General features: G+C 32.2%; 1 protein-coding gene and 1 long non-coding RNA gene across 3 annotated transcripts; one reads left to right on the forward strand and one right to left on the reverse strand.

Moving 5' to 3' along the window:
• Window positions 1-256: 256 nt before the first annotated feature.
• LOC126703665 (LOB domain-containing protein 27) lies at window positions 257-1,452 on the forward strand. The gene is made up of 2 exons (XM_050402708.1): window positions 257-1,029; window positions 1,350-1,452. Exons 1-2 carry the CDS (start codon window positions 260-262, stop codon window positions 1,450-1,452), a joined length of 873 nt encoding a protein of 290 aa, XP_050258665.1. The 5' UTR covers window positions 257-259.
• A 4,388-nt stretch (window positions 1,453-5,840) lies between these two features.
• On the reverse strand, window positions 5,841-8,656 carry LOC126703488 (uncharacterized). Of its 2 annotated transcripts, none has more exons than XR_007648098.1 (3): window positions 8,500-8,656; window positions 7,849-7,900; window positions 5,841-6,427 (listed from the first exon to the last, which is right to left on the reverse strand). It is a non-coding gene; the product is annotated as an uncharacterized LOC126703488 (long non-coding RNA). The 2 variants fall into 2 exon arrangements; XR_007648099.1 differs by lacking the exon at window positions 5,841-6,427 and adding an exon at window positions 6,438-7,590.
• Between the last annotated feature and the right edge of the window lie 5,441 nt (window positions 8,657-14,097).

Below are 14,097 nucleotides of genomic sequence, written 5' to 3' on the forward strand. Positions count from 1 at the left end.
TTTTACTCAGTCTTTTCCACACCCAGCAAAATCCGCGGCTCATAACAGACCTGTTCAGGTCAAAATGCAAGCTTTTTCAGTTCCAACAATATTGAATATAAAAATTACCTCTCTCTCTCAATATTGAATATTCTCTCTGCCCCCATGTCCCTTTCTTTATTCACTTTCATTATTTATGACCATCATTTCCTTCTTCATCAAACTTTGCTTCTTGGCCTTGCACTAGCAACTTTTATCATATTGAGGTGGTGTTGTGAATATGACCCTTAAGGGTGGCACAAGCCAAGCTTGCGCTGCATGTAAGTACCAAAGGAGAAAATGCTCATCCGAGTGCCCTCTTTCTCTATACTTCCCTCCTGAACAACCAAAAATGTTTCAGAATGCTCACAAGTTGTTTGGTGTCAGCAACATCTTGAAGATACTAAAGAATTTGCAGCCATGTCAAAAGGCTGAGGCAATGAGGTCTATCATTTACCAAGCTAATATCCGCGACAAGTTCCCCGTGTATGGCTGTTGGGGGATCATCTGCCAACTACAATACCAAATTCTACAGGCTGAGGAGGAGCTTCATGCTGTTCATGCGCAACTTGAGATGTACAGGCAACATCAGCATCACATTTCTTCTCTGCCTGATGACATGGCCGCTTCGCAATTAGAATTAGGCATGGCGCCGCCTAGTACTAATGCTCTTTCACTCTTCAATCACACTCCACAGCCTTACAATGCTGTGGATGCTTTGCCTGTAACACAACAGCAGCATTCTTACTGGAATAGCAACAGGGCTGCTTACAACTCTGGTTACATGGATACTAAGGATAACGTGGGAAATCCATTTTGGGTTCAACATTCTTATGCCAATAATGATAACAACAGTAATAATTCTTTGGCAATTCAATCTGAGTTGGTCTCCTCGCAACCACTAGCTATCCAACATGAAGTAGTTCATGATTATGATGAGATTCATCCATTTTTCGATACCATCGATGATAGGCAATCCTACATAGATTCCAAGGAGCCTTATGAGTCAAGGTACATTAAATTATTTGGATATAGCAATGGTTACATGGTTGTCCATTGTGATTATATTCTCATAATTTCAAGTAAAATATAGGGTTAATAGTGTTTTTTTTCTGAGTCCATTTAGTTAGGTGTTTTGGAAGCTTAAAAGAATATTTTTAAAATTCAAAACTCTGTTTCATTAGAGTGACTCTTTATAATTTTTTTACAAACGCTCATTTTAAATTCAAAACATCATCTTACAATAGTTGTACAAATGCACCATAATATAAAGTTGATTCTGCAATTTTAGTTTTATTTTTGTATGAATGATAATTAAATGTGATATGCAGCTCGGAAGAATCATTGAAAGATACAACCCAGTCCGTTGAACAAGTTGCTGAGAATGAATTGAAGAGTGCCGCTGCTTGCTTCAGTCTTACAAGTGTCAACTGATCAAATGAGCTGAAGAGAAGTAGTCTGTTTTCCATTCTTTATCATTTTTTTCCTCCTTTCATAGATTAAATTCCACAATTTTGAACTTAAAAAAAAAGAAAAAACCCTTTTAGTGAAATTTGAATATCTCATGAACTTTATAATGAATTACTTGGTTATTCCAAGTTTCTAAATAAATTTTATTTTATTGTTTGTGATTGTTTCTAAAAGTTTGCAAATCAACGTGATGGAGGCACTAATAGTCACTACATTTTATGTGGATTTTATTTTATTTTTTTCTATATCATTCATTTGTGTATTAATAGGACCGTGCGAGTCTTAAAAAAAAAAAAAAAAAAAAAATTTCTGATAAGTAATGCTATATGACTTCTTAAATATTTGCCATTTTATCTTAGTCATATGCTGAAACCATGTTACAAGATGTGCGATGCATTTATTATTAGTTTCCTCCGAGATTTCAAAATATTGTAATATTTATTCTTCTATTTGATACAAAAAATAAAAAGATAATATAATTATTGTAGTGATTTGATTATACTATGTGTTTACAAATTTAATAATTTCATGATATAGTGATTGGTGTATATATATATATATATAAATAGTCATAATTCTTGCTTACTCAAGACATGCAAAAATCCTTCTCTTTTTTTTGATTGTGTGTCATTAAATATATATATATATATATTTTTTTTTTCTTTTATTAAACTTTGTTTCAACTGCTACAAAAGTAACTAAATTTGAAGAAGAATAATATATTTCAAATTAATTATATATTTCTCATAGAAATCTTAGAAAAATGGCATTAAAATTTTATTATACTAAAATAATTAATGTACCACTTAAAAAAAATTAATATAACAAAATGAATGTATTTATCCCATTAGTAACATTTTACTGTAAATTACATAGAATAAATACTATAATGTTGGTTTTATATATATTACATGTCATTTGAAGAAGTTAGAAAATCTAAATGGTTAAGATTAATTTTAATGAATTCAAAATTATTTAGTTTTTGATGCTTTATATATTATTTGTTGCCAAATAAACTAAACATGAGAAAGATTTTCATAATAATAATAATAATAATAAAATTATTATTATTATTATAAATAAAAATATTTTCTTATATAAAATTTATACAAGTAATCATATACAGGCGTTGAACCACTTAGAAGGGTGGGGGACCACCCCCAACTTCTCAAATATTAGAAAATTATGCCTAAATTTTTCTAAAATTTTCAAAGGATTTATGGTTGCCCCCTAAACTTCTTTAATATTAGATTTTTATCCTTAAATTTTCATAAAAATTTCAAAAGATATATGATTGCCTCCAAACTCTTTATATTTCTTGTATGGCACTTTAAAATTGGTATAATTCTATATTGGTTAATATTAATTTTGATCCCATTCATAAAATTCTCGTTTTTCCCCTTATCATATAATTTTTTAATATAAATAATTAATGCACAACTATAGAACAATTAATATATGCATTTACTCTATTTACAACTTTTTTTTTTTTTTTGACAGTACTCTATTTACAACTTCAATAACTAATACTTTGATATATAAATGAAAAAATTGTTGAGTTGGAATTCTAAACAAAGAAAATTTCAAGAAACGTACCACATGACAAATAATATTTACATTTTCTCACAATATTACTAAGGGTATGTTTGATAACTGTTTTCTCCCCTTATTTTATATTTCTAAAAATAATTTTCTATTTTTGAGACTAAAAAACTTATTTGGCAATCCAAAATGGACAAAATACAAAAAACTGTTCTCAAAACTCAATTTGTGAAGAAAACTAAAAATATGCAAAATGCTGTTTTTAGTTTTTAATTTTCAAAAGTCAATGAAAACACGTATTTAATTTAATGAATCTGTCTCATTTAATGAGTTAGCATTAGAGTTCAAATTCTAGTAACAACATATTTTAGTATTTTCTATTTTTTTTCTTCAAAAAACTATCTTTTTAATTTCAACTAACCAAACATATTTTTGATTTAAAAAATACAAGAAAATTTTTTTTTTTTTTTTTTTTTTTTTTTATATTCCCAAAAACAAGTTTTTGAAAATAGAAAACAAAAACTGTCACCAAATATAACCTAAATATTTTGAAGTTCGATCTTCTTAATTAATATTTTATAATAATTTTTTTGTTCTAGAAATGGTTTTTTTCTTGAATATTGAATAAAATTGCTTTACTAATCTAGATTTATGAGATTAGAAGTTTCTTGTATTTCGACATTTCTAGGAAACTATAACATATTATAATATTTACTATAAAAAGTATACTATATTTTTTAGATTGATTAAATAATTTTGAAATTTATAAATAAGAATTTAAAGCACAAAATACTTTCATATTAAAAAAATGTAGAAATTCAAGCAACCTCTCAAACATTTCCTCAAGCACATTCTCATAACTTAATTCCATGATTCCAAGAAAATTGGATTGCTCAAAAAGTAATAAAGTTCTGTATCTTGGCTTTATCCATAAAAGACAATCTGGATGCAGCCGTCTCGTTATCCTTTATGCTTTGACATAATTTTTTACCATCGGGAAGTGTGCGTGAACTTGACTCCCAACCTTATTGGATCCATGATATCCTTCCTTTGCATTCTACAAGAAGTCTTTAATTGTTTGCCATGACTAATCAAGAGCTCCATGTTTACAGATGTTGTGTTTGTGTGCATGTTTTATTAGAAATATTTCTAAGAATGATATACCATGATTCTTATTTATTTTTATTTTTTATTTCCTTAGAGCATCCGTAGTAGTTGTTGCATAAAAAATGTCATTTTGACATACCAAAAACCTACTTTATTATTTTACCACATCATTTTACAATATCTCATTTATTAGATGTTTTATCATTCAATTCTATACATTAAAATAATATTTACTACACATTAAAATAATATATTATCTCCTCCCCATTATCATCAACAACATCAACGGCACAACCACCAACCACCAATATCCACTGCTGCAACAACACCTCTATTGCAAACCAACCACCACAATTATTCACCAATATGGCAATATCAGATCAACCCAAATTACAGCCAAAAAAAAAAAAAAACCCACAAATTGAACAGATTGCAGCAAAAAAACCCAAATTTCAAGCTCACACCGCCAAGCACCACCTTCAACCACCAAATCCACCAACCATTGGCTGTTGTTAAAACCCATCTACCACCATTGATGAAGCTAAGAGAATCGATGAAACCTTTATAGAATTGGTGAAACTGAGATTGAATAGTGAATTGGCAATATCGATGGTGGCTCAGCGAATCGGTGATATCGGTGGTGGCTTAGTGATGGTGGCCCAGCGATATCGTTGGTGGCTCAATGATGGTGGCTCAGCGAATCGGCAATACCGATGGTGGCTCGGTGAAGGAGATTTTATAGATCAGTGATGATGGAATTTGTGAGATATAAGAGAGGAAATTGGTGGTGGCTCATGATTCATGAATGGGAAGAGAATAGAGTAAAAGGGAAGAGGGAAGAAGAAAGAGTATGAGAGAGTGGAGATGGAGGCGGTGAATCTGTGGCTGAAGGAGAAGATGAAAGAGATATTTTAATTGGGATGAGAGAGAAAGATGAATAAGAAAATAATAAACCATATACCATTTTTTGTCCGTACCGTGCCAAATTGTGAGGGTATTGTTCAATGTTGCAAAAATTTGACACATTTAACACATCTGATAAAGCTTCATTTTTGGTGTTTGGTATGCCAAATGTGCCATATTATAGCATTTAGCACAGATACCACATCTGTTGTGGATGCTCTTATACTCGTTATAATGCCTTCTTCCTTTTGCTATATTGTTGTGAGATAAAATTTCAAACTTTTTAGTCCCCCCCCCCCCCCCCCCTTTTTCTAAATTGTTGCACTAGATCTTTTTTCAAACTTCAGAGTCACTTTTGCATATTTCAAAAGTTCATATAACACATTAGCTTCTATTAAGGTAGAGAGGTGAAACTAGATAAGAATTTTTCAAATAGTTCATATATTGTTGAAGAAATTGAAACTTCTATATAGGCCTAATCTATAAATCTTTCTAAAAACCTTTCCAATATTTCCTTTTAGTATTTATACAAATGGGATATCCTAAACTTATGTTAACATTATTGCATAAGGCAAAATAATACTGTCAAGTACTGCTCTAAATATATTTTTGATATATTTTAATACAATGATAGCCAATATGGACACTTAAGAGATTTTCAGCCCTACAAATGGTATGCATGTAATCAGTTATCAGAATCTTGGAACAACAAAAATTATACTTGGTTTCCCTATTGTCCTCTTGGTTGTAAACTACTTCAGGATGAATTCACAAAAAATAATACTGGTAAGTACGTCTCTTAATATATTTCTGATACATATTAATACAATGATAAAGATGTGGAAAAAGCTTAAGCTGTTAGAGGAGGAAAAAGGTGTTTTGGCAGTGAGCTCCTAGGATGTATCAAACTCTAAACATCACACAAAATTCAGTATTTTATTCAAGTTACAAATCAGCCAGGAGTTCAACAGGGAGGCATTTAAATCTACAATCCATAAACTTTGGCAAGGGTCGCATGGTGTTACATTAAAGAGGTTGGCAATAATCTCTTTCTGGCTATTTTTACAAGTGAAGAAGATATGATGGAGGTCTTAGATAGAAGTCCTTGGTCCTTCGATAGGAGACTGATTTTAATGAAGCAATTCAATGGTGATCTTAGTTTAGGTAATGTTTCCTTCCAATACTCCCCTTTCTGGATCTAGGCTTTCAATATCCCCATTAAAAGTATGAATTCCGTCGTTGGTACTAGGATTGCCAATGAGATTGGTGTGCCAATTTTGATTGATGCTCCAAAAAGTGGTTTAGCTTGGGGTCCTTTTGTCACGCCCCGAACCCCAAAGGGTCCAAAGTATGAGAAAAACATCTCAAAAGTACCTGTAGAGTTTTCCTTTTTGACAATAAAATCCAATTAAATTATATCAAGTACCAGCATCAAGAATTGTCATAATAATTCCATTAAATATACTCTCAAAGTAAGTCAGAGCTCCATGCAACAATTAGAAGGACCATTGGCCACAAAGGAATAGATGTCTGAATAAATAATTACATATTATTAGCTTGTCCCATCAGTAGGAATAAAGTCACAACCACTATAATAAACAAAAGAAATGAGTCAAACCTATTTTAAGATGTACATCATCTAATATCTCCATCACAAAAATTCAGCCTCCATCAGTAATTAGTCTAACTACTGTTAGCCACCAAAAAGCTGTCTCAAAAGATTGTTGCCTACTCTTAAAAGTTTATAAATAATGGGATGAGACAGAGCCCAATAAGTAGCATAATTAATGGGAGTGGGGAAAATGCAAGTTTCATTTTCAATAATAATAATATGATATGACAAGAATGACTGAATAATGAAACATAAAATTTCTTAAAGTAAATACCTTGAAACTATATACTATAATCTGTGAGCATCAACAATATAATTTTCAAGTCATAATATTTAACATAAGGTAAATTATCACAAATATACCACACTACCACATAGACCGGTCTGGGGATCCACTCATTCACAACTGGCATGATATTGTTCTCTCTGGTATGTAGACTCTTGGCCACATGGACAGCAGCCTCACCCATACCCTTAAGGTTTTTCTCTCCCCCCATGGGCAGCAGAGAGAGTGCATCAAATAGGACCTCTCTTGCATGTAGTCTCTTGGCCCTATGGGTAGTAGCCTCACCCACATACAATCAAGGAACCTCTTTCCCCCATGGACAGTAGAGAAGAATGCGTCATCCAAAGTGAAAGGGCACTGACCTAGATTTGATTTCGTTGTCACAAAGACTACGAAAACCAAATTGGGGTGATCACCGGGAAATCACACATGGCATGGTGTTAAAACTACATAAAACTCATATGTTACATTACTTTGAAACACATAGTTTATATTGAGGTAGTTTCAGAAAAACCTTAAATAATCTAACTTCCACAAAGTTCGTAAGGTTTTCGACTTCATTCTTGTCAAGAGATTTTCTATCAATTTCCACATAATAAGACAAGATAAACATCTTTAAATTTTCTAATATACCATAAATTCCATGATTTCCCTATCAAAGATTAAATAAAAGATGCTTATTTTTCCATATCAACAATTCATGCATTTCCCCAAATGCAATACCAAATATGATGCATTTTTATATATATAATCATATATATATATATATATATATATATTAAGGTTACGACACAATAGTTTTTAGGAAAATATAGTTTCCACAGGTAGTTTCCAAAAGTGTGTTTAACCCAAAAACAACATTTATGCAACATGGTTATTTTTAAAAAAATCCTATTCAAAAGCTACTTACCTCACAACCGCAAAAGCCTAATTCTCCAAGCTCCAAGGAGATTAGCTAGAACCTAAACAATATCAAGTAAACCTATCACAATAAGCATAGAGCTTGAAATTGTATCTAGCTACAATTTAGGAATTGCCAAATAAGCACTTAATTAGGCAAGCCTAGTATTTAACCTCATCAATAATAATATATTCCACTTCCAAAGTTTATCAACAAATTGATTCACAAGGCATAAACTCCAATTTATAAAGTTAACCCATTAATATCATCTCCAACATTATGACTAGCTTCCATAAAATTTACACTACATCATTAACAGACCCATGAAAGCAAAATCAAAATATCCTCCAAGACAAGAAATTTAAAACTTCAACTAACTCCAAATAAACCCAATGGCAATGGAAAAATTAGATTTACCAACCATCACATGTTATAACTTAAAACTCCTAAATTTTCCACCATACATAAACCTTAAGTAGTCATCATTAGCACAAACCATAAACCCACTCATCAAATAATTCCACCAATGCAAAACCCATACATAAAAACACATAAATATCACTTTCAATGCTCATAAATTACATGGTTATTATTAAAGCTTAGATAAAAATAATCTCAAGCAAAAGTGTAAAACCCACCAAAAAGATTAGAAATTTTTACCTCATAAAAAGGATGTGAAGGTACTTATAGATTCTCAAGAATTTTCTGGTGATCTTGCCGGAAAAATGATGGTGGAGATGTTGAATTGGAGTGGGTACCGTGGGAGAGGATGAGGGAGTATGAGAGAGATGTTTGTGTTGTGTTGAGAGAAAATGAAAAAAAGAAAAGAAAGGAAGTGAGTGAGCTGGCCAAAGGGATAAAGAGATGAGTGAAAATGAGTGGTGGGGAAGGGTGTTAGGTGGGGCACATGGGAACTTAAAAAAATCTGCTCTCTATTTTTTTTTTTTTTTGGTCTGACTGACTGGGATGTTACACCTTTCCTTAGGATTCGAGTGGATATTGATGTTACCAAACCTCTTATGAGAGGAAAAATGATTCATGTTGAAGGAGTGGAAGCATATTGGGTTTTCTTTAAGTATGAAAGGCTTCCTAGCTTTTGTTATAGATGTGGTATACTTGGTCATCAAGATCAGGAGTGTCGAAAGGTACATAAAGGTTGTCTTTCAATGGATGAGGGTGAACTTCAATACGATCCTTGGATGCGTGTAGTTGCTCCAAAAACTACACAAAGAAAAGGAAGCCCTAGTCCATCCAAATTCAGTAAGGATGATGCTCAAGGTTCTGATGGAAACGAAGTGATTGCTCGACAACCTATCATTCACCTTCAACCTTCAACTGCTCTGATGACCATTAGAGCTGACATGGAAGCTGTTCCAGATTCTTCTTTATTTCCAAAATCAAATCCACCCAACAATTCACGGATAAGTGATTTGGAAATCACCAATCCTTTAAATGAAGCTTTCTCGGTTACACAAGATCTGGCTTGTGGGGATTTTAGGACCCGTTTATTTGATGAGATTCCTTCTTCGAATCCAACTCTAACTCATAAGCAACAACAGGCATCTGCTAAGGAAACCAATGGGATTTTCGTGATTGAGGGGAATATCTTGGCAGATACGGATAGAAAAATATCAAAGGAAGAGAATTTAGGGTTTGTTTGGTAACGTTGTTTGAATAACAGTTTTTGTTGCTTAAATAACACAACAAGTATTTCTACAACACTTTTTCACCTACACGTATTTCCACAATACTTAAACAATGTTACTAGAACAATATTACCAAATGGGCCCTTAATTTTTTAGATGGAGGTGGAGATTTGTTCATTTATTGGGACAAAAAAACCAACTTTGAGATCCTAGAAATGTATGTTACGGAGATATAATATTCAAACATCCCATGAGAATTTGCCAAAGTCTCAACTTCCTGGAAAACAAGTTTCATCAAACTTGGATCCTTCACTTAACAAAAAATAGGCTCTTAGGTCGAACAATCTGAGTGGCTCTTAAAAACCTGTTGGGGGTGGGTATTCTTCTACCCCCTTCTCCACCATGAAGATATTGAGCCTTAATTGTCAAGGGCTTGAGATCCCTGAGGCAATTGAAGAACTCTGTTGTTTGGCGAGAGAAAAAGTTCCCAAAATCTTTTCCTGTTTGAAACTCGTCTAGACATGGATGGTTTTCATAGGTTGCAGAGAAATTGGATTTTTCAGCTGGTTTTGTAGTTCCTAGAATTAGTTTGGGTGGTGGTTTGACTCTTCTTTGGGTAGATTGTGTGGATTTGGACATCCAAACATTTTTCCCACATCACATTGACGCTCTAATTAATCAAGATGGTGTTGTTTGGCGCTTTACTGATTTTTATGGACATCATGAAATTTCAAGAAGAGGAGAATCGTGGGATTTGAATATATACTGAATTTTGCGTGAGAAATGTTTATATTAATGCGAAGGAGAGAAAATGACTTTTTGTTAGAATATCTTTATTTTTTTTTCTTTTCTTTTATTGTTTGTTTCTTTTAAAATGTAATTGTGTTGCTCTAGCTCTTACTAGAGTTGTAACTTGCAAAAGAGAATGTGGAGACCATTGTTTTGACTCTCTTTTATCTTTCCCCATTCTATAGCATAATATTGAATAAATATAGTCTACTATTTTTTCCTCTAAAAAAAAAAAAAAAAAAATACAATGATAGGCAACACTGAAATTTTTGAGATTTTCACCCTCCAAATGGTATGTATGTCATTAGTTATCAAAATCTTGGAACACCATTAATTATAAAAATATTTAGTGAAAAGCGTACTTGGTTTCCTATTGGCCTTTTTTGGTTTTAAACAACTTCAAGATAAATTCACACAAAGCAAGAATTTTGGAAAGAGAGTGAAGGAAATGGACTTATCTATATCTATATAATACTAAAAATTGAAGTGTAGCATTTAATGTTACTATGTTCACGTTGAACCATGTCAGCAGCCATGTCATTTCCATAATCTTTCTTAAATTTTTCTTACAATTTTAAAATGCTAATAAAATTAAAATAAATCCCAACTTATCTCCATCATAAAGCCCACTTCTTAGAAATTTAATTCCACTAGCCCACTTTTTATAAATTTAATTCCACCATAAAGCCCAAATCCAAGCATTTTCAATAGAAAACCCTTTGAAAATCATGGTTACAGGCAGAGGCGGAGCCACGTTGCCCCTTGGGGGGGCCGTGGCCCCTGAAAAAAAAAAAAAAAAAAAAAAAGTCCACCAGCCTATATAAAAAATTTAATTGGGCCCCTCCAATGATGTACATCCGGCCCCCCTCTCATTTCTGTTCAATTCACTCCCAGCCCTAGCATGCTTTAGTTTAAATTATAGGCCTCTTTTATCTTCTAGTAAAACAAAACATGGCCCTCTTATATCTAAATATTCAAAGGCACTACCCAACAAAATAACATTTTATCACCCATTCTCAATCTCAAAATTAGAACCTTTTCTTTTGCTCTTCTTTTTAGAGAGGTGCTACGTCCATAAAATTTTTACAATATTTTTACAAATCATAAGTGGTTAGTTGTTATTGGTTCAAATTTGAACCTAACACTAAGATTACTTTTTTGCTCCAACAATAACAACCAGTAACAACCTGCCACTTATGATTTGTTGTAAAAATGTTGTGAAAATATTGTAGACATATCATTTCTCTTCTTTTTATTCTCTTCTTGTCTTCTGTGTACTTGCCACCGCCCACTCCACTAGTACCAGCAGCTTCCAAACAAAACAAAACCTTAGCTTAGCCCTCCTTTCAAACTCGGTCCTCATGATCCCAAAAAAAAAAAAAAAAACTGACCATTATTTTCTTTCTTCTTGCTTTCTTAAAATAAATCATTCAGAGGGTGAGTTTTCAGTTTTCTTTTCTTTCTTCAGCACTACACCTTCATCTCTTTTTTTAGTGTTTTTTTTTTCTTCTTCTCAACTATATACGCTTAAATATTTACATGCACTTTAATTTTTCATAGATTTTTAGAGAAATATATGATTGAAGGCATGGGGAGGTATAAATAACATCCATATAATTAATAATAGGAATGATGATATGTTGACTGTTTAAATTACAGTGGAAATTTTGTTTTTTTCTTAAGTACGAATAACATCCATATAATTAAGTAAAAATTTTAATTAAGATTTTATTTTTTAAGTTCTTTTCAGGTTAATTTTTGAGTCATATTCTTAAAGCTTAAAGAATTATGAGCAAACGAAAAACAATTGATGCATTTTTTAAGAAAAAAGATGTTAGCAATTCAGAATTTAGGACACCTATGATTGTAGAAACAAATGTGACTGTAGAAATAAATGTTGATACTTCAATGCCTAATGAACACCCTTTCAAATGTTCAAGAATTCAATCTGAACAGATAGATTGTGATCCAGGATCACGTAAACAAATATGTGAATTTCCTATCAAGAAACAAGATGAATCCGACGATGTTATTTCAAAGAAGGTCCATATCAACCTAAAAATATAGACTGTCCATATAACAATGATAATCGTCGTCGTCGAAAATCGGCCCCCCCATGTAAAAAATCCTGGCTACGCCCCTGGTTACAGGTTTTTGTATTTCCTTCCCTTTTGTTGAAAACCATGGTTACCTCAACTTTGTGTATTCATCATGTCAGATTTTGTTCCTTCCCCTTCCCCTTCCCCTTCCCCCCACCTTCTGTTTCTCATGCAAATTTAGTTTTTTCTCCTTCCCCACCTTCTAACGGCAATCTCCCTGTCTTCCTTCCTCCTCTCCTCACAATATATAAATACTGACAGAAGCTGAATGATTCAATTGAGGTATCTCTAAATTCTAGTTTGTTTTGTGCTCTATTCTTTTGCTTGGTATTTTTTTATTCCCTTTTTACATTTTGTTGCTGCCTTTTTTGTGCTATATACCCAAGGTAATTTGATCAGAGTTTTCAATACTATAGCAGCTTTACTTTGTGATTGTGGGATGAGAAATCTGTGTATGTATCAAATTTCTATAGTAGAGAAGCTACTACCTTCATGAAGCATTCTAAATTACTAGAGTAGATCACCCATGCTATCGAAATTTTTATATGATTACCTATGGTGGCAAGTTTTTTACAGATACTGAAACCCAATATGGGTGCAAGATATTCCTAATAGCTTTGAGAGATTGGGGTTTGATTATGGTTGAAATATGTCCTGGCCATGGACATAGTTCTAGATTTGAAAGGTACTTTGATTGCATATTTTAATTAATTGACCAAGCCTTACCTAACAGCAGCTCATCCTTTATGACTAATGAAAATATTTTGGATCTATAAATGCTTTAATTTTGTTTTAGAATATTCTTTGGTGTGGTTTTGAGAAACAAACACTAAAACACACCTGTTGTACTAGGTTGCAAAGTACAGTTAACTCTACAGTGTTAAAGTCTTCAAGTCATGAGCTCATTACGTGATTGCTATTGTAGAAGTGTATTCTGAGATAGTTAATAATTGACTTTTTGTTAGTTTCTTAGCTAGATTAGTTAGTTTGTTGTTTTCCCACCTCTTTGTGTTAGGGTATATAAACAGAGGATTAGTTGAAATTATTCACTCTTTTAAATTCAATTAGTCAATTAGCTTTGAGCTTTGGTACCAGCCTTATCACACTTATTTATCATGTCAAAAATCATTACATCCAAAACTTAAGCCATTACAAAAACAGAGGATTAGTTGTAACTATTCATTCTTTTCAATCCAACAATCTTTAACAAGACAATGCTAATAATATAAATCAAACATATTGTAGACGTGTAAATTTGTTAGTGAAATATCTTTTAATGATGCAAAGTTTAAAAAAAAAAAAAAAGAAAAAAAGAAAAAGAAAAAAATGAATGCAATAGCCATTCATTTAAAGATAAAAGAAAAAGAAAAACTAATAGGATTGAGAAGCTACTACCTTCATGAAGCATTTTGAATTACTACCAGATGTAGTGCAACTTTGGAGAATCCATAAGTATACCATTGTTATTTGTCAATTACAATTGTTGCTTTTGTTATCATTGTTTTGTGTTGAATAGAAGTAATGAACCTATATACTTGGCCTAAATTGAACATGATTGTGCCAAATTTTGAGATGCATATCCTTTTGAGTTATCAAATATGCCTAGACCATATGTGTAACACCCCAAGCCTTTTTCTTAAGCAAATTTTAGATGTGAATAATACCTTAAATGAATTTTATTTTTCTTTAAAGTGGTAAACTATTTTTGCAGAGGTCTTTTGAAT

The sequence above is a fragment of the Quercus robur genome, chromosome 10 (assembly GCF_932294415.1).
Source record: "Quercus robur chromosome 10, dhQueRobu3.1, whole genome shotgun sequence".
Classification (NCBI taxonomy): domain Eukaryota; kingdom Viridiplantae; phylum Streptophyta; class Magnoliopsida; order Fagales; family Fagaceae; genus Quercus; species Quercus robur.

What these genes read in the sequence shown, in the direction of transcription:
- LOC126703665 (XM_050402708.1), top strand. Translation starts at nt 260, where the DNA reads ATGACCCTTAAGGGTGGCACAAGCCAAGCTTGCGCTGCATGTAAGTAC. An exon ending in AAGGAGCCTTATGAGTCAAG is followed by an intron (nt 1,030 to 1,349) that starts GTACATTAAATT and finishes TGTGATATGCAG; the next exon opens with CTCGGAAGAATCATTGAAAG.